This window comes from Emys orbicularis, chromosome 13, assembly GCF_028017835.1.
Source record: "Emys orbicularis isolate rEmyOrb1 chromosome 13, rEmyOrb1.hap1, whole genome shotgun sequence".
Classification (NCBI taxonomy): domain Eukaryota; kingdom Metazoa; phylum Chordata; order Testudines; family Emydidae; genus Emys; species Emys orbicularis.
The window spans coordinates 41,063,395-41,083,536 of record NC_088695.1 but is presented as its reverse complement, the minus strand read 5'-3'; the positions used below and the strand labels follow the sequence as shown (position 1 = coordinate 41,083,536).

Here is a 20,142-nt window from a genome sequence, read left to right as displayed (position 1 = left end):
TCCCCCCGGCCCTGCTCGCGCCCCGGGGTCTCACCCCGAGGTCCCCCTGAGGGGAGGGTCTCACCCGTGGGCGGGAGGGGCTGGCAGCAGGAGGAGTCTCCGGCAGCGGCCCTGGAGGGGGGTCGGGTCGGGGGAGGGCCCGTAGCAGCAGCGGGGCCGGGGATGAGCCGGGGAAGCGGCGGAAGCGGAAGGAGCCCAGCTAGGGCCGGGGGTGGGGGGGGCGGTGGCTGCTGATGAGGGTTGCTAGGAGACGGGCTGGCAACCGGAAATGGCCTAGAAAGGGGGAGAGGGAGGGATGGAATGAGAGAGAGAGAGAGGGCAGGGGAAGAGGCAGCTGGAGGGGTAGAGGGGCATCAGGCGAGAGGAGGGGAAGAGGTAGATGGAGGGGCCCAGCAGAGAGGAGGGGAATCAGGCAACTGGAGGGGCACAGGAAAGAGGAGGGGAAGCAGGCAGGGCAGCCCTGCTTGAGGACTCATAGGCAGGGCAGGAGCAAAACAAAGGCCCTTCTGGTTCAGGGAATGAAAATGAATGGTCTGTAAACAAAGTAAAGGGCCCCTCAGGCACAGAGGCGAGACCCCACTACGAACATCCATCCATCCATCTAAAGATACAAGGGCAGATTCTGCTCTGGGCACCACAGGTGTGATTCAGCAGTAGCTGTGCCGAGCGTAGCAGACAGGGCCGACTCTAACTTTTTTGCTGCCCCAGGCAAAAAAGAAGAGTGCCATCCCCCCCCCGCGCGAGCGCCGCCGTACCGTCCCCCCCGCGAGCGCCGCGCAGCGGAACCCCCCCCAGCGCTGCCGAAATCCCTGCCCCCCCGAGCACCACGCCGCCCGAAGCCCCGCCCCCCCCAAGCGCCGTGCCGCCCGAAGCCCCCGCCTCTCGAGCGCCGTGCCAAGCCCCCGCCCCCCGTCCGAGCGCCGTGCCATACCAGCCCCCACCCCCCTCCGAGCGCCGCGCCAGCCCCTGCCCCTCCGAGCGCCGTGCCACGCCAGCCCCTGCCCCCCCTCCGAGCGCCATGCCACGCCAGCCCCCGGCCCCCCAGCGCCGCGCCAAGCGCCGCGCCAAGCCCCTTCCCCCCCGAGCGCCGCTCCGCCTGAAGCCCCACCCCCCAAGCGCTGCGCCGCCCGAAGCCCCGCCCCCCCGTGCGCTGCGCCACGGAAACAAAAAAAAACCCCTCCAGTGCTGCCCCGACGAACCAATACATAAATAAATAAATAAATAAAAACCTGAGCGCCGCCCCGCCCCAAGGTGCCGCCCCAAGCACGTGCTTGGTCGGCTGGTGCCTGGAGCGGCCCTGGTAGCAGAGTCACTGCAGATTTATATCATTTGAAGGCAGAATCCAGTCCTACGTTGCCACAGGTCTCTTTTTGAAAACAATGCACAGGGCTTCACTCATTAATATCAGTGCCTGATCTCTAAAATCCTAAGTACTGTACTGGCTGATTAAAGATTCTTATGCTTCCCCTTTTTAAGCTCAAGTTGGGTTTTGCAAGAGCCCAACAAAGGCTTATTTTCAGCCATTCACACAGAACTGCAGTCCAGCAACTCTAGAGCAAATTTAATGGCTAGACTATAGTAGAAGTTCAGGACCCTGAACAAAGCAAACACAGGGTATCTTCTGCAGGTTAAGTGGGTAGGCTTATACTGTTGTAACTTTTCTTTCTATTACCTCAAATATAAAGAATTTCTCTCTAAATTCCATTATATAGTTGTCAACAGAAATTAAGATTTAATTCTGCACCAAGACTCCCCTCTATTTTTAGTTTCAGTTTATATTCGTGTTCTTGAGCTTGTCATCCTCTCAGTCAGTTTCCTGGAATCTGCCCTTTCTGTATTCTGAGGCTGCTCACTACTACATTGGTGCTATTCTCTTTTTAGGCTAAGTTCAGGTCTGATTCAATTTTGTGAAACAAAATGGGTGTATATAAAAGCTGCAAAAATATCATGGACTTAACTTTTGACCAAGTTGCAGCTCTATGCACATCTCCTCTGCTGAGTTGTGCTGTCAAGGGTAGAAATCACCAGCCTAAAGTATAAGGGATGCTGGGCCACGTAGTGTTGCACTAAAATGTGCTAACCATGACCTCTCCCACAGCACTCTGCCCTCTTTCTGCCTCCAGAAATTGGGGTTTGTGAAAGCCTGAAACAGCAGAGCAAAATATTGGTGCCCTACTGTTTCCCTCCCAGTTTATCTTTCTGCCGCTTACACCTTTGCAGAAGAGGTGGCCTGAATTTGACTCAATCTCTTATTTTCCAAAAAATGGAATCCTAGTGTTTGTAGCCTTTCCAGATAGCTAGAACATAGATACATTTTCTAATCTACACTGTCCCCGTCCCTATTTTTTCCATTTTAAACTAAATTTCTTGCAGTAAGGCACCCACCCCAACTCAGCATCTCCTTACATTGTTCCAATCTGCATTCTCCTGATGTATGTCTGTACTAATAAATCCAAGTAGCCTGTTTTCCTCACTGCTACTAGATACTGATTTTATAATTTGATGTCTTCTATCACGCCCCAATTCTTTTCTTGCTTAGTGTATTGTAGTGTATTAAACCTTTTTGTCACTAAACCTTTTTGTCATTCATTATCTCTATCCTCTTTATTACATAGTTTTTCCATGTTGCTTTGCATGACCTCCTTGTCAGCCTATGCCCCTATTCTATCCGGATCCCTTTGAATCTGATCCTTCTCTTCCTCTTTGGTATTGACTGGCCTTTTCAGTTTTCTGTCCTCTGCAAATTTGTACTCAGCCAAGGACTATATACATGTATGTTTCCTCCTCCAGGTGTACAGTGTGAACAAAATTAGACTGATAACACCATGGGCTGTGGTACTCTGCTTGCTATTCATCTTATCTGATCAGTTTCCATCTCTCACTACTTTGATTTTGGTGACTAAGCCAATTTTGTATTCAGTCAAGAACATTCCTATTAATACCAAATTTACCACATTAACCTTAAACTGCCCTTATAACAGGGGTGGGCAAACTTTTTGGCCTGAGGGCCACATCTGGGTATGGAAATTGTATGGTGGGCCATGAATGTCACAAAATTGGGGGCTGGGGTGCAGGATGGGGTGAGGGCTCCAGCTGGGGGTGCGGGCTCTGGGGTGGGGCCAGAAATGAGGAGTTCAGGGTGTGGGAGGGGGCTCCGGACTGGGGCAGAGGGTTGGGATGCAGGGTGGGGTGTGAGGGCTCTGGGGTGGGGCTGGGGATGAGGGGTTGAGAGTGCAGGAGGGTGCTCTGGGCTGGGACTGAGGGGTTTGGCGGGTGGGAACGGGATCAGGGCTGGGGCAGGGGGGCTGGGGCATGGGACGGGGTCAGCGGTGCAGGCTCCAGGCAGCGCTTACCTCAAGTAGCTCCCAGAAGCAGCAGCACGCCCCCCTCCAGCTCCTACGCGGCAGCGCGGCCTGGCGGCTCTGTGCGCTGCCCTGTCCGCAGGCGCCACCCCACAGCTCCCATTGGCCATGGTTCCTGGCCAATGGGAGCTGTGGGGACAGCACTTGGGGCAGGGGCAGTGTGCAGAGCCCCCTGGCTGCCCCTACACGTAGGAGCTGAAGGGGGGACCTGCTGCTGCTTCTGGGAGCTGTGTGGAGTGGGGCAAGGCCCTGACCCCGCTCCCCAGCTGGAGTGCCAGAGCACGGCAAGCCCCAGACCTCACTCCCTAGCGGGAGCTCAAGGGCTGGATTAAAATGTCTGGAGGGACGGATGCGGCCTCTGGGCCATAGTTTGCCCACCTCTGCCTTATAGGCTGGGATTTTAAAACAAGCCTAAGGGAGTTAGGTTCCTAACTGCCACTGAAGTTTAGTATCATCTTGGTGCCTAACTCCCCTCAGAGTCTTTTAGGTGGTACTGTGTCAAAATTTTCCCCCAGATCACATTTGTTAAACATGAATTGTCCTTTCCATAAATCTGAGCTTATTTTCTTTGAACAGTCTGTACCGAAGCAAATGTGTTTTCATAAACTTTCAGCCTGAATGACTTTTATTGTAGATAAAGGAAAATGGCAATAAGAGAGAACACAAAAGGCAGTACCCAGAAAAAAAATCTTAACAATTACATAAGTTCACACTATACAATACGTAGGGTCCTACCAAATTCACGGTCCATTTTGGTCAATTTAATGGTCATAGGATTTTAAAAATCATAAATTTTGTGATTTCAGATATTTAAATCTGAATTTTCATCGTGTTGTAATTGTAGGGGTCCTGACCCAAATAGGAGTTGTGGCAGGGTGGCCAGGTTATTGTAGGGGGGGTTGCGGTACTGCTACCCTTACTTTTGCTGCTGCTGGTGGCACTGCCTTCACAGCTGGGTGGCTGGAGAGTGGTGGCTGCTGGCCAGGAACCCAGCTCTGAAGGCAGAGCTTCTGCCAGCAGCAGTGCAGAGGTAAGGATGGCATGGCATGGGATTGCCACCCTTACTTCTGCGCTGCTGCCTTCAGAGCTGGATCCTCAGTCAGCAGCTGCCCCTCTGTGGCCACCCAGCTCTGAAGGCAGCAGCGCAGAAGTAAGGGTGGCATGGTATGGTATTGCTGGTGGGGCACTGCCTTCAGAGCTGGACACCCAGCCAACAACCTCCACTCTCTGGCCACCCAGCTCTGAAGGCAGCGAAGACGTAAGGGTGGCAATACCGCAACCCCCTTATAATAACCTTGCAACCCCCCTGCAACTCCCTTTTGGGTGAAAACCCCCAGTTTGAGAAATGTTGGTCTCCCCCCATGAAATCTGTATAGCATAGAGTAAAAGCACACAAAAGACCAGATTTCACCGAGGGAGACCAGATTTCACAGTACGTGACGCATTTCTCATGGCCGGGAATTTGGTAGGGCCCTAACAATACGTAATTCATCCATTGGAAGTTAGGGTAAGTCTCTCAAGTTGTGCACTGAAAAATCAAGGTACCCCAAATTAGTGGCTACTTTTGAAAACATTGGCCTTTTTGAGCATAGCCACACAACAGGTCTGTGACGGAGTTGGGATTGGAACCCAGGAGTTCCTTGCTACTAGCTCTATGCTTAGTTCACTAGATTTCACTGCTTCGCTTCACTGGCTATTTTGAGTGGGGTCAAGTTTTACAGTGGCAGCTGCACCATGCTAGCCTGTGAGTGTCAGATTTTATAAGCTAAGAAGTGTAGGGCCTGGTTGGGAGATCTCCAAGTGAAATCCAGGTGCTGCTGGAAGCATGGTGGTGGTGATTCAGTTGGTGGTACTCTTCGCTCTGGAGTGGGTGCTAATCATTGCAGTCCTACCTGAGCTCTAAACTGAGTTGTTGCTTTCTGACTACATTCCACCCACTGGAGTTTCATAGGGAAAAGTTATTTCTCATCCTAAAAACTACTGGGTGTTGTGTGGATGGTTCAGAATGTCTGCCACCCTGCACTTTGGGGGAAGTACAAAAGTTCAGTTTTTAAAAAGGCAGAAACCTGTAAGCTAATTCTTTTAGAAATCTGGTTGTTCTCTATACATCTGCCAGACGTGTCCTCTTCCCATCACTTTATCTTCACTAGCAAGGATATTTACAATCTTGTCCATTACTGACTTTCCCTGCACACAGTAGAATTAACTGAGTATTAATTTCCACAATTCTGTCCATTTGATAAACTCTCCATACTTTAGCTATGGTAGTTCAGCTTTTCAAGAGTTAAACCAACGTATTAAGATGCAACTTTGTGCTTGAATAAGGTCATATATGCAGCACCCTTTGACACAGGGGCCCCTCACTGGCTGCCTGCCAAATTTAGGCTCAAGAGTCTAGGTTTGTTTTTTTTAAAATTATTATTTCTCTTGAATCACACTATTAAAACCATACCTTGCCATGCTGAATGTAATGCAATGTGTTTTATCTTCACAAAGTTAAAATATCTAGTATAACTTGGAAACCTGCAGTGGAATAGTAAGCTTTTCTATTTTCTTTTGGTCAGGAACAGAGAATGTTTAAGCTGATAATCGCCATATTCAAAACGTAGACCCAGATGTCTTCAAAGTCAAAATCATACTGTAAGTCAAATTAGTCAAAGCATAAACAAACATCTGTGACTGACGTAGCTGCTTCAAATAGGCTAATACCTCAGTCAGTGTTATTCATTTTGGAACAGGCTGAGAGAAAGCAGAATCAAAATGAAGAAGTTACTTGTGTTTATCTTCATTTTGGTCATCCTGACTGTTTTTACAGGTAGGAGTTCATATCAAACAAATCGGCTAATGTTCATAGAGCTGGAGTGCATATGATAATAATATTAGTGTTTTAATCTTGTATTTAAATATCTTAACATTTGCTTTTTTTTTACCTGTTACAGTATAATGATATTAAATATCATGTTATACTGCAGCCTTCCAGTAATTTTATTTTTAACAATCATACTACCATACTAGGCATTTTTATCTCTGTATCACAACCCTGGAGTCATTTATTGATTAAAAAGAAAGATGTTTTCATTTATAAATCTACGTTTGATGCACTGGACTATTTCACCATTTAATGCAATTTCTTTGTCTTAATACTTATTTCAACAAAAGTCAGACTCATTAGCTTTGGTTTGAAAAATAGCCCTAAAAATAGTGCAACATAGAAATGCATTTAACAAAAAACTGGCAGGATTAATACAAATATTAAATAGGTAGATGGTGCAGTTATATTTTTCTAATTTTGGGAAGGAATTGTAATAATATGGTGTTCTGAGTAAGTTTTGCATATTGTTAGTACCACTAGCTTATAAAAAACACAAGTATATTATAAAAATGGTTTAAAATTCCACTCATCTCTTCTGGAATGCAATATCCCCTGGGAAAGGGCTGTAATGAAAGAACACTTTGTGTATTGACAAAAATCAGACCCGAAAACATTTCACCATGGACCTGAAAGATAAAATATTAACTTCGTGTTAATTTCATACTTTATTTCTTCCTCCCTCCCCCGTTAGATACTTCACCAATTTTGACTGAAAAAGAAGCTAAACAGATTCTGAGAACCCGTCGTGAAGATAGACCAAGAAAAGCTGGTTTCCCTGATGAGCCAATGAGGGTGATTTTTAATTTTTATTTTAAAAACGAATACACTAAAACAGTTCATTGTATTTTGTGCTTAATGTTGTATTTGCATAGATAGGATTCTACTCAATCAGTGTATCTGGTTGCAAACTCGACTCTTTTAAACAATGGAGTGAAATATTTTGTAAACCCCTTTTCACTCTTTAAACTACTGTTGGATAGCATTCTCTGAATTATGAACATAGCTCGGGACTGTACATACCTGCAAAGTGTGGGGGTTATCTATAACCTATGTCTGTCATCATTTTAAAGTGTAGAATCAATTATTGATCAAAAGATAGCGTCTCGTCTGTACAAATGTTTAGTTCATCACGTTATTTCTGAAAAATTAAACTCTGCAGTACAAAAGATAGTTTGCTTGCTTTACATTTTGCACTGAAAGCTGGCAGAGGGATGCAGGTGTCAGTGGTCAGTGTGGAGATTTAGGTAGCTCAGAACTGACTTTAAAATCCATTTAGCTGCATCCATTAATTTTTTCTACAGGCGCTAGGGATAGGTTTATATATTATGAGAGTATTCACTTCTTTAATTGTTAGAGTAAAGTAACTGTATGTTTTTTTCACATAATATTTGCTATTATTTACTTATTAAGCACATTAAAAATACAAAGAAAAATTTAAAAAAAGACAGAGCGGACCCTTCCGTTTTACTTGCTTTTGACAGGATGTGTGATACAGCCCCAGACTTCTCAAAAGCTACTTACAGCATTTAAAAATTACTGCACATTTCTCTCCAAAGTAAATATACGGTGTTAAAATTATATGGTTGTAAAGAGGCTAAAAGCCACAGAAGCCAGAAAGCGGACAATAGACCGTGCACATACGATGAGCATAATGGGCTGAATCTGACAAGGTGCTGAGTATACCTCATGTCTATGGGAGTTGAGGGCGCTCAGCACCTTGCAGACTTGAGCCCAGTGTGTACAGAGCATGTGGCTGGGGAAGGCTGGTAGTTCCCTCTATCCCCTGGTTAGTGCATACTAGCGGGGAATAACCCATCTGGCAGCCAGGGAGAGCTGAATTTACAACTCTGCCCACTTACATACTCTCCTCTTTGTCCACCACATTGGCATCACCACATCAACCCTGACACAATGACTCCTCCAACATCAGAGTGCCCCACCGACCTGAGACAATGGGAGCCGTACCCCACATGGCAAAATGCAGCAAAAAACACTGGCCATGGGCTCCCCCCAGCAGACCTCAACATCCAGGATTATACCGGTTTCAAACTATGGTCAAAGCAGCCTCATTCAGGGGCAGGACATTAGCAGGAACCCAGGTTCTACCTAAAATGATATGCAGCAACACCATGATGGCTATTAAATGTAATAGGATAGATCAGAAAAAATGGATTGGATAAATTCCTGCACAACAGCATGTTACATAAAACTTGTGATCCAGGCAGGTGAAATTCACACAGCCTTCACAGCAAGTACCAGTAATGAGCTAGAATAATGACCGCAGCCTCTTGTCTTCACTGGCAGGGGGGGTTTAAGGCTCTAGGAGCCACACAGCAGTAGATCTCTGTTCACTGCTGGTCTGGCCTTGCCCTCTCCCCAGTGCAACTTTCCACACCATTAGGGCTGGTTGAAATTTTTCTGTTGAAGCTTTTTCTTTTAATGAAACATTGGGTTTTAGACGGAACCATCTTTTCAACAGAAAACGGCAACGTTTCATTAACCTCCCCCCATCTTTGGTTTTTGATGAAAAATTTAAATTTTCCAGAAGAAAAAAAAACATTTTCTCATCAGTTTTCCATACCAGCCTACGTTGAGAATGGAGATTTTCCCTTCTCTGCACATAAGAGGTGCAGAAGTTCCCTTGTGTATCTCCAGCAGCCTCTTGCACAGTCTGACCACAGAGTTTAAGTTGTCCTTTGCACCAGGGTGAAATTTACACTGGGATGAACACACTTGCTAAAGTACCTCTGTTAATTTATTTTAAGTAAATGGTACATGTATGAAGCCAGCTCATGCTCAGGTCAGGGCTGAAGAAGAGCTCTGTGTAAACTCAATAGCTCCTCTCTCTCACCAACAGAAATTGGTCAATAAACGCTATTAACCTCACCCACCTTGTCTCTCAACAGTCCTTTTAGTTGTGCTAAGCTTTGAAGAGCAATTCATCAACCATCCCTTTGCAGAGCATGTGTGCTAATGAGAAAATACAGCCGGTTTAAAAGTTGATGGACGATCAAACCTAGTGCAAATTAAATAGGAAGGATTTTACCTTTAATATAGACTCTTAGGAAAAGATATGTACTTCGTCTGACTCCCAAAGCAGCCAGGATTCGATGAGATAGCTGATTTCATTAGTGCATTTTACTTAGGGTGCTAAAGGGAAGGTTTATTGGCCATTTCCATTATAACTACATTCCCTAAGGAGAGGCGTTTAATGTGCCTAGTTTAAATGACAGCTATCATTCAACCTGTCAGCAGTTTTTTTCTTTTTTACACAAGCCCTTCCCCCTCACCACCACCACAACTAACCAAAAAAAAAAAAAAAAAAAAATTGCAGTTAACGACAGGTGTCTCTGTATTCCCTCCTCACCATTCCAAGAACATATGAGTTAGTATCAAAGCTAGGCAAATATTTTACCACCCTGCATGAAACTGTTGGGACAATTGAGGAATGGGGAAGCAGAGGACCTGAGGTGTTGTCTACTACTACTGGGAAAAAGCATTGGATTTAGTTCTCAAACTGTGGATAGGGACCCCAAAGTGGGTCGCGACCCTGTTTTAATGGGTCACCAGGGCTGGCATTAGACTTGCTGGAGCCCGGGGCCAAAGCCCGAGTCCCACTGCCCAGGGCCGAAGCCAAAGACCAAGCCCCCCAACCCAGGGCCAAAGGCCAAGCCTTCAGCCCTGGCTGGCAGGGCTTAGGCTACAGAACCCCAAGCCGGGGCTGAAGCCCTTGGGCTTTGGTTCCCCTCCCCCAACCCCCGGGGCAGTGGGGCTCAGGCAGGCTCAGGCTTTGGTCCCCCTCCTGGGGTTGTGCATTAATTTTTGTTGTCAGAAGGGGGTCGCGGTGCAATGAAATTTTAGAACCCCTGGTTAGAAAACATGTTCTAACGCAATGACTATAGCCAGTGTAGACTGGTTTTAGGTGGGGAACTATCACACATATTTCATTTTGTGCGAAACTTATTTTTTTCAAACACCTTTTATTTAAAATGTCATAACAGAAACTAGTAGCTACTCCACCGGCGAGACACTGCTTTTTTATCTCACATCAAATCGATTGAAGATGTGACTGTAGAGTAGTACATTCACCTGTGAAAGGAACCCATTTCTCAGCTGCCTGCCTTTGGAGAGATCTAATGATTGCTGAGGGTTTTCATTTCTGAATGGTGACAATGCACTGGGCATAGCTAGATTTTATTTTGGGGAACTACTAAAAGCGAGGGGGTCTGCTCCTGCTCCCAATGAAGTCAACTGGGAGGCTTCTAATTAACTTCAGCGGGAGATGTATTGGGCCCTCGGAGATCAGATACCACAGGAATGGGAGTGGTATAAATAAATTAGTTCTTTAGTGAATCAGCAGATTGAGGAAGTCTCCACTTTGGCAGAAAGTACAACAGATATTGCTGGCTAATATTTTTTTCTCAAGACAGTTGCAAGCAGGGCCACCCAGAGGATTCCGGGGGCCTGGGGCAAAGCAATTTCGGGGGCCCCTTCCATAAAAAAAAAGTTGCAATACTATAGAATACTATATTCTCGTGGGAGCCACTGTGGGGTCTGGGGCAAATTGCCCCACTTCCCCCCCCCCCCCCCGGGTGGCCCTGGTTGCAAGTAAATTCCAAAGGTAGTTTTAAAAGCCCCCTATTTCTGAAATGGACTTTGGTAGTGCCTGTGATTATTGCCATGTGACTCATTTCACACCTGCCTTTACTTATTTAGGGCCTGCGCCCATTGAGGTCAATGACAAAACTCCTATTAACTTCAAGGATGCTGGACCAGGCCTGAATTATTTTTTTACTTCTGTGGTCCTACTTTCTCCACTTATAATGACGTTGGCTGAGTTTTCCATGCTGCATAAGGGATTTGGATACCTACTGCAGCATGAAAACCCACTAGGCAGCTTTAAAAATCTCAGCCAGTATATTCTGATGCTTATCTCATCTCTCTTGCATCCTGAATCTAGTGCCCTAGGTTTAAGGTATAATGTTCAGTTCAAACAGAGGACTAACACCACCAGAACTGATAAGTGGCCTATATCATAATATGCTTAAAGGGACATGCCAAGTACTTTGAGTCAAACAATGTTTTGGAGCATGTATCTCTCTAGAGAAGGCCAGCCGGCCGGCTGAGGGAACACAGTCTAAGTAGCACTATTAGATCTGTGCTAATTATTGATGACATAAAAGATGGTGCTTTTGTCAAATAAGGAAGTAAGCAATTCATTGCTACTGTGTGTGTGTGTGTGTGTATATATATATATATATATATATATATATATATATATATATATATATATATATATATATATAGTAAGGTCATTCAAAAAACAAATTGGGATTTCAGAGTGAATAGAGTTTATAAGCATAAAACTGGGGAAGAAACAGAATCAGATAACTTTGGGAAGGCACCACATATAATAGACCTTGGGTGTTTTTGGAGGGGAAGGGATACTGGAAACTACCTTTCTCTTCAAGGATAAACTAGCCCAGGGTACTGAACACAACCAAGGGACCAGTGACCACCCCAAAGAATTACATCTCATTGACCACCACAAGTAGTAGTACACCACTGAAAACCTGGGATGTATGGCAATTCTTTCTAGCCCGATGATTTGTGAGATATCAGATCTCAAAAATCACCCAGGATGGGGAAGAAGTGACACTGAAGATGGGCTGGCGTTTCTCTGTTAGCTAGGTGATCCATATCCAGATGGGGTTACAACAGGTGATAGTGGAGAACGTGCAATGTAAAAGTTCAGCATGATATATGTTGGTATGATGGTAATGTTCAAACGTACAATGAAAACAGAGAGAGAGAGAATTGTTAATGTTTGCAGGAAAGCTGATTACACTTGTGAACTAGAACCCTTTTAAAAGGTCGGGGAGTGTCATACCAATACATTCTATTTACTTACATGGAAAAAACATAGAATTTTATCGATCTCGTAAGGAAGATCAGTGAATGACTGGTACTTACCAGAATCCCCTTTAGAACTACTCAGTGATCCAGAATCATTCCATGGTTTTAAAGTGCTGTAGATGTTCCTGCAAAAATCCATGTCCACCCCCTGGGCCAGCAGAAGCTTTAGTGTGTGTATTTAAAAAAAAAAATAGTGTCCATGCAAATTTATCTCTTAGCACTAATGCAAATGTCTGCCTGTAAAAACTTGGTCCATAATGTAGCAAACACTAGCAGGACTATTGATGGAATTCAATAACAATGGTGAGATTTGATCAACCTGATTTGTAGGCTATTTTCAAGGTGACATAGCTTAACTCTCTGGGTTAAATTCAGCCCCTTTGTAAGGGGTGAAATTCCACTGAATTCAATGGGCTTACACCAGAATTGAGTGAATACACAAGTTTAATGCTGTTTTCTTTCCTCAAAACAGGAACACATGCTTTACCTCCAGCGCTTGGAGCAGAGATCAGAAGAACAATTCCTTGAGCATTGGTTAAATCCACACTGCTACCCGCATTGCAACAGGAATTTAGTTCATCCAGTCTAAAGGGTTTGTTTTTTCCCCAGTTACTGGTATGTGTTCTCCTTTGTGAAGCATCACAGTTCCTTCAAAATAAAGGGCAGAATTCTCTGCTGGTGTATACTGAAGTCAATGGAGTTATGCCAGTTCACACCTGCAGAGAATTTGGCACAGAATGTTATTTTTTCATAGATTCTCAGACCAGAAGGGACCACTGTGATCATCTGGTCCTACCTCCTGTATTGCATAGGCCAGAGAACTTTCCCAAAATAATTTTTAGAGCAAATCATTTAGAAAAACATCTGATCTGGATTTAAAAATGGTCAGTGATGGAGAATCCTCCACAAGCCTTGGTAAATTATTCAATGGTTACTATCCAGGGTGCAAGTTAAAGCTGAAATAATCAAGCATACACTTAAAATCTTCTGGACACCACAACTACTCTGCTGCCTTATAGCACAGAATTGTACGTACCTCAGTTCACACAAAGGCCCTGATCATACAGATCTTGGTGCAGGAAGCAGCAGATTGTGTATGGCTGTTGCATTCTGCAGCAAGTGTTAGTGGAGACAAGACATGGGCGTAAATAAGGTTATTCACTATTCATACAACTCTATACTGAGCTATAGTCAGTCTCATGTTCTCTGTGCACCTGCTCTCTTCCTTGCACATGCACAGGATACAAAAAGGAGAAGGGACAGGTGGACAGTGGGCATGTCTGAGGGAACAGGAGTTTATGCCTAATTCTTATCATGCTAATAAAGTACTTGACTACATAATCCCTTACTACCTGGGAGTAAGTTGGTGACTGCCTAGCAGCACTCATTAATACAGCTCCTGACCTCCCTGCACTCCTTGTCCTGCTCATCTGTTTATACCTTGTACAGTACTGGGCACCTGGGTTGTGGCAGTATGAAACTCACAGAGCTCATCATTAAAAAGGCAGCATTTAACAACAAGCACATGGTGGTATCTGAGATTCTGCTTCATATGCCTGATCCTGCAAAGAGTTGGGTTTGTTCTGTGGCGTCTCAGCAACCATAGTTTCATAGCAGTTGTGCTCTCCCACCAACATGGCGCTGTGCACACGAGTGCTTATGTCGGTGTAACTTACGTTGCTAAGGGGGTGGTTTATTCACACCCATGAGTGACATAAATTATGCCGACATAGGCTGTAGTGTAGACATAGCCTTAGGATCAGATTTTCAAAGGTATTTAGGTGCCTAAAAAAGCACCTAGTGGGATTTTCAAAAGTGCCTAACTCTTGCTGAGTTCAGTGGGAGTTAGCCACCTAACCCATAAAATCTCACTAGGCTGCTGGACATATGCATCTGTAGGTGTCTAAATACCTTTGAAAATCTGGACCTTCAGTGGAAAAACATCGACTTACAAAAGCGGAAGATCTGGCCCTTTAAAAAAAACAAAACCCAAAAGCTTAGCTTCTGGGACATAAGATGGCAGCATCCAAAAAATGTAGCAGCTGGCCCAATTTTACCCTTGCTTTGGTTGTGGGGGTATTGTGAAGATTACTGTTTGTATGTCACTTAGAAGATGTGAAGCACTATGTAAATTCTTAATATTGTCAACATGTCTTTCTGTGTTTTAACAATATTTCCCCACTCCTTTTCCAGATCTCCCCAGGTGCATTTAAGAGGAAACGGTCTATGATTATGTTAAGCAGGACGAGGTTCATCCAGCATCTGCTATGTACTAACTATCGAGCTGAATGTCTTTGGAATATTGAGCAATCTTAGTATGTAGCAAGGCTTTCTTTTGTAATCATACATATTTAAAACAATTCCATTGACTCATGTAGATCACCATACATTTTCAACCCATAGGTAAACTAATGGTTTATATGCATGAATCTAGGGCTTCTCCTAAGATTTTAGGAATGGGGTGGAATAAATCACCAACTTGTCTTAGAACATGTTTATTTTGGGCACTATCTTAGTATATATTGAAGCAGGAGGAGGCTTTAAGAGAAAGGAATGAATACGGATAGAAAATAAAAACACGATGAGGCTGCCACCCTTTGGGGTTTTGGATTATAGAATTTCTGCAGGTTTAATAATATTGTAGTGAAGCACAACATTTATGCAGCATTAACATTTTATGTTAGTTGCCTCGCCAGTTATTTCACCTACTATGTCATAATAAAAGCTCAAATCAAATCCACTGACATTTGATTTTGTTACACTGAAATCAGATGATGTGTGTTGATAAAATCAGTCAGGTGTGGCTCAATATTTACCATATGAACTGTGCATGTTATTCACTGGGGCAAAGCATGACAGAGGAAATGTATAGACTGGGTATACGTCTTTGGCCGGGGACAATGCCGCTATTCAGCGAACTTTCTATACAAAAATAATACATTTGGGGCCTCTGTTTCATACATGCAGCCACATGGATTTTTCGGTAGGATTTCACAAGTGGAACTGAGGGCAGAATTTGGTAATTCAAAGGGGGAAGGAAAGGACAGATCCATTAGATGCTTGGGAAGTTCTGACACTAAGAATACTTAAAGTAGGTAAGACAATACTATTGCCGAACGGACAGTATGTACCACCTTCCCTTGGGCACATGAACATATATAAGGAATATGTGAACACCTGCTATTGTGGAGCATTCTTGGGAACCAGGATTTTAGACATAAGCTGAATCAACTAGGAGCTGTTTCCACTTGGAAGTGCTTCACCAGTGGCACTCATCTGTTTGTTCCGCTACGGGCATTTGTGCTGGTTTTCAGGGAGAAGCTGATTGTGAACCTGTTTGTGCAGTGCCTTCCTCCTAACGTCATATCCTCAGATCCTGAATGCTGATCATACCAATTTCATTCCCTAACATTGAAAAAGTCAGGCAGTGTTATGGGATGGTTGGGGAATCAAATGAGAGGCTCCAGTGCTGTGAGAAACCTCCTGATGGCTTCTAGTGATCTCTCTCAGAAGCAAGGAAAGGGGTCTGTAAGCCAGTGTGCAGACTCACTGGCTGGAGAAGGAGAAATAAAAGTTCCGACTATTGGTCACTTCACATACCTTCCTTAGGGCTCAACTCAGACTACTGGGCAATAACCACCTGAGGCCTTTCCAGCCTCAGCCCGCTGGGAAGAGAGAGGACACAAACTAACCCTGTGGGAGCTTCCTTTGCATCAGCTTCCCCTTTCCTTTTATAGCCCTGCCCAGCCATGTGGCTCTAAACACACATACATCCCCATACTGCTTCTAAACACTCGTTGTGTGGTGTTGTCTAAAGACCCCTTGCAGGGACATGTCTTGTGCCTCTTTGTGCACCCCCTGCTCTGTCCCCCAAATCATCACCACTTCCAATGCAAGGGAAACCTCCCAAGCTAAGAAGGCACGGCTGTATTTGTCCTTTACTGCATACTTGAAGAGGTGCTTAAAACAGGAAGATAGTAATATAAGTCTCAATGGAGATCTTGTTCTATATATCATTATACAGGCCTATCATTAGACTGGCTTTCATTTCTGCTTTCATTTACACCAGTGTAAATCCACTGAAGTCATTGGAATTACCCCAAATTTACACTGGTATAAAGAAATTGGTCTTATCTGACCAGTATTATCCATCAGTATTGTGTAAATATAACCATAGCTTATTATTTTATTATTATCTCATTATATTTTATATCACCAATCAGAATGGAGTATGTGATATAATATATTATGATGTGTTAACATTTTACTCATGAAAGATAAAATAATTAATAGACCTGTTAAGTGCAGAATGTCATCATTAAAGGTCAGTATGACATTTGAATGTGTATACTGTATCATAGTACTGTGCGCTGAGCAGGACCTTAATATAGATCCCTGTTTAATCAGAAGCCAATTTAGATTTCCCTGGGTTTCAGGGATCTGCTTATATAAGTAGCACACATATAATTAGTCTTCATCAAAACAAAGCCTGTGAACAGTGAATTAAAATAATGTGACAAACATTAAAATACTTTAAATATCACACCAAGATAACTCTCAGAGACCATCATTGCATTCACACTGGAATCCTGTTGACAAGTGACAAAATAAAGCCAATTCAATGAAGGTATAGATCAGGGGTAGGCAACCTATGGCACGCGAGCTGATTTTCAGTGGCACTCACACTGCCCTGGTCCGGGCCACTGGTCCGGAGGGCTCCTCATTTTAATTTAATTTTAAATGAAGCTTCTTAAACATTTTAAAAACCTTATTTACTTTACATACAACAATAGTTTAGTTATATATTATAGACTTATAGAAAGAGACCTTCTAAAAACGTTAAAATGTATGACTGGCACGCGAAACCTTAAATTAGAGTGACTAAATGAAGACTCGGCACACCACTTCTGAAAGGTTGCTGACCCCTGGTATAGATGATTAGAGGATTTCTCATACTGGAATAGGCCAATGGTCCATCTAGACCATTCTCCTGCCACTGAGATGGTTCTACTGGATAATTCAGAGGAAATTATTTAAATCTCAAAGCATTAAAGGGTTACTTTCAAATAATGTCAAGAATCGCCGATTAAAAATCTAAGAACAAGAAAATGCAATCGGGCTGCTTCTCTGTCCTTCATTCTCCACATCTAACATGGTACCAAATGCCATGTAAATACTGAGCCAGATCCCTAAATTTGACAGCTCCATTGCAGTTAATTGAAGTCATTGGGTGAAATCCTGTCTTTACTGAAGTCAATGTGAAAACTCCCATTGACCTTAATAGGGCCTGCATTTCACCCATTGCGTTCATTGAAGTCATTGGAGCTACATCTATTTATACCAGCTGAAGACCTGTACAACTAGCAACATACTTTGAGTGGCTTGTGGGCCTGATCCTGTGAGGCACTGAGGATCTCCTACAGGGATCTGAGAACTTGCAACTCCCACTGAACTCAGTGGGAGTTGAGTTTGCTCAACCCCTCCAGGACTGGGCTCCTGATCAATGGTCAGTCCCAGATGTCTCCCTGAATATTCAAGTGACTGAGTTTGGGGTTTTTTGTATCAACATTTTCAGAAAGCCTATCTGATGTTCACCCATTCAAGCACTCATGGATAACGGTGCTAAACTTGCAGAGTAAAAAGTATGACATGAATGGGAGGTCTACATGTGAAACAATGGCATGATACTGCCCTATGTTTGAATAATATTGGGCAAAGTCACTAAGCTATGAAGACGTAAGCAGAAACGTTATAAATGAAGATAACCTGAACACAATTTGAAATGTTAAGAAAAAAAACATGAATGAACATAGCCAAAGGTTTTGCTATGACTGCACAACAGATATATATGCTTTCATGGCTTGTCTCTTACTTGTCCACTTCACAACATTCAGGGTTGGGTTTTCACTTATGCTAATGCCCTTCCATGCTTTATTTTACAGCATACAGAGGCCTTAAAGTGGGAGGAAACAGCCCACCAAGAATACCCCTTGCACAGAGAACCTTCTGCAACCAGTGTTGAGCTGACAGAAGGGCTCTACTCTGGCCCTACTCCCAGCCCCATAGCATGGGGAGCAGTTTGGAGGCATAGCCACAGTTTACTGCCCTACATTTATTCTCTGCTTCCTGCAGGGCCATAGGAATCAGCGCTTAAGTGAGAGCAGCCCTGAGGCTCATAATTATGAGTGCCATGCCTGGAATTCAAGCCAAAGAAAAAGGCCTTAGTTTAGAAAGGCTTCCATCACCTCTGCTCTCTGAACAGAGATGCAGCCGACTAACAGCAAATCATGTGCATGGCTCTGTGCCTTGGCCTCCTTTCCTCTCTCACCTTGTTTCCTCAATCATGAATCTGACTGCTGGAGAAAAATAAAAATGTCTATGCTGCCCTGACATGGTTTGGTAGTGTGGTCACACAACTCCTTATTCCCAGCTCCTCAACTGGCAAATGAGCGAGATCATTTTTCTTGAGGCTGGCACAAACTCAAGGCTGGTCACCCTGCCAAAGATGCTTAGACTCAAAAACAGCCTGGCTGGCTTTGTTGGTGTCCTAGTGTACAGCTCTGCTTCAGGGGAGACATCAGGCCACATGCTTTGAATTTGAATAAAATATAACCAAATAGATAATAATTCTCATCTGAGGAGCTCAAGACTCTCTCCAAAAATAGCCAAGGAGCATTATCCCTCTTTTTACAAACAGAGAAATGGAGACAGAGAGGTGAAGTGAGCAGGGGGTTGGACTAGATGACCTCCTGAGGTCCCTTCCAACCCTGAGATTCTATGATTCTATGATTCTATAAGTGAGTTGCTCAAGGCCACACGCAAATCAGTGGCAGAGCTAGAAATGGAACTCAGGTCTTCCGAGTCTCAGCTTAGTGCCTTACACAACCCGGGGCTATGCTACCTCTCTACCATTATCTAAGGGGGGAAATCCTGGGCTGCTTCCTTTTGCATACATAGGTGGTCTGATTTCTGAGTTTTCATTAACTTTGTGCACACTGGGGATGAGACAACAGGGTATAGACGAATCAACCCACACTGACACTGAAACGCAAACCTATGTAACCCTGCCTGGAGTTCCAAAGTTCCAAATACTTTATTAAACCAAACTCACCATCCCATGCATCTGCAACTCCTGGTCCTGACTGGGACTGGACACTGAACTGATGAAAGATATGGGGAGCTGTTCTGGAGGTGTTCCTGGCCTGATGAGAGGTACAAAGTACCAGAAACCTTACAGGAAATCTGAGCAGGTAGAATAAGGGGAGAGAAAACAGAAGGAAGAAGAGAGAATTAACCATGATGGCCTAAAGGTAAGGAGAGAGGAAACCAGATCGGGCCATAGCAGTGTCTTTAGATACTTTGATAATTTGTGTAAGACAATTAAATGCTGTGAAGATGATCTCAGTCAAGGAGATGATCTCAGTCTATCTAGATGATAGATAATCCCTTCTCAAGATTTCCAACCTACTTCTGCAGATTTAAGAAGCTAGGTCCTCAGCTGGTGTAAATTGGTGTAGCTCCACTGAAGTCAATGGATCCACATCAGCCTAGGATCTGGCCTAAGAACTGAACATACCCAAATCATATCTGACTTCCGACCCTTCAGAAGCTTGCTCAGCAGTAGCAAAGATCATGGCTAACAAAGGAAGTGTGAGGCATAGCTGCAGCTTGCTGGCTGCTATGAAGACACCAACACAGAGGGGTGCAAAAAGCTATCTAAATGATTTTTAAGAAGCCATGATGTGCTCGACAAAGAACAGGATCCCTCCTCCATGGAACTTACAGGCACGACAGGGTATAACACAGTATGAACAAGGGCTATGAAGTTGAACGCAGAGTAGCTGTGTCAACACTGAAGATGGAAAGTTCAGCAGAATAGATGGTTTCCAGAAGCTCTTACAGGAGAGGCTTGGAAAGACTTGGGAAAAGCTTTCATCTAGGCAAGAAATGAACCCGATGTTTTTGTTTGGTTTTATGGTCGTTTAACTTGTT

At 44.1% G+C, this 20,142-nt stretch overlaps 1 protein-coding gene across 1 annotated transcript; it reads left to right on the top strand.

Moving 5' to 3' along the window:
• The first annotated feature begins 6,122 nt into the window (after positions 1 to 6,122).
• C13H17orf67 (chromosome 13 C17orf67 homolog) lies at positions 6,123 to 12,739 on the top strand. Its single transcript, XM_065415047.1, has 3 exons — positions 6,123 to 6,177; positions 6,926 to 7,026; positions 12,623 to 12,739. Exons 1-3 carry the CDS (start codon positions 6,123 to 6,125, stop codon positions 12,737 to 12,739), a joined length of 273 nt encoding a protein of 90 aa, XP_065271119.1.
• Positions 12,740 to 20,142: the final 7,403 nt, after the last annotated feature.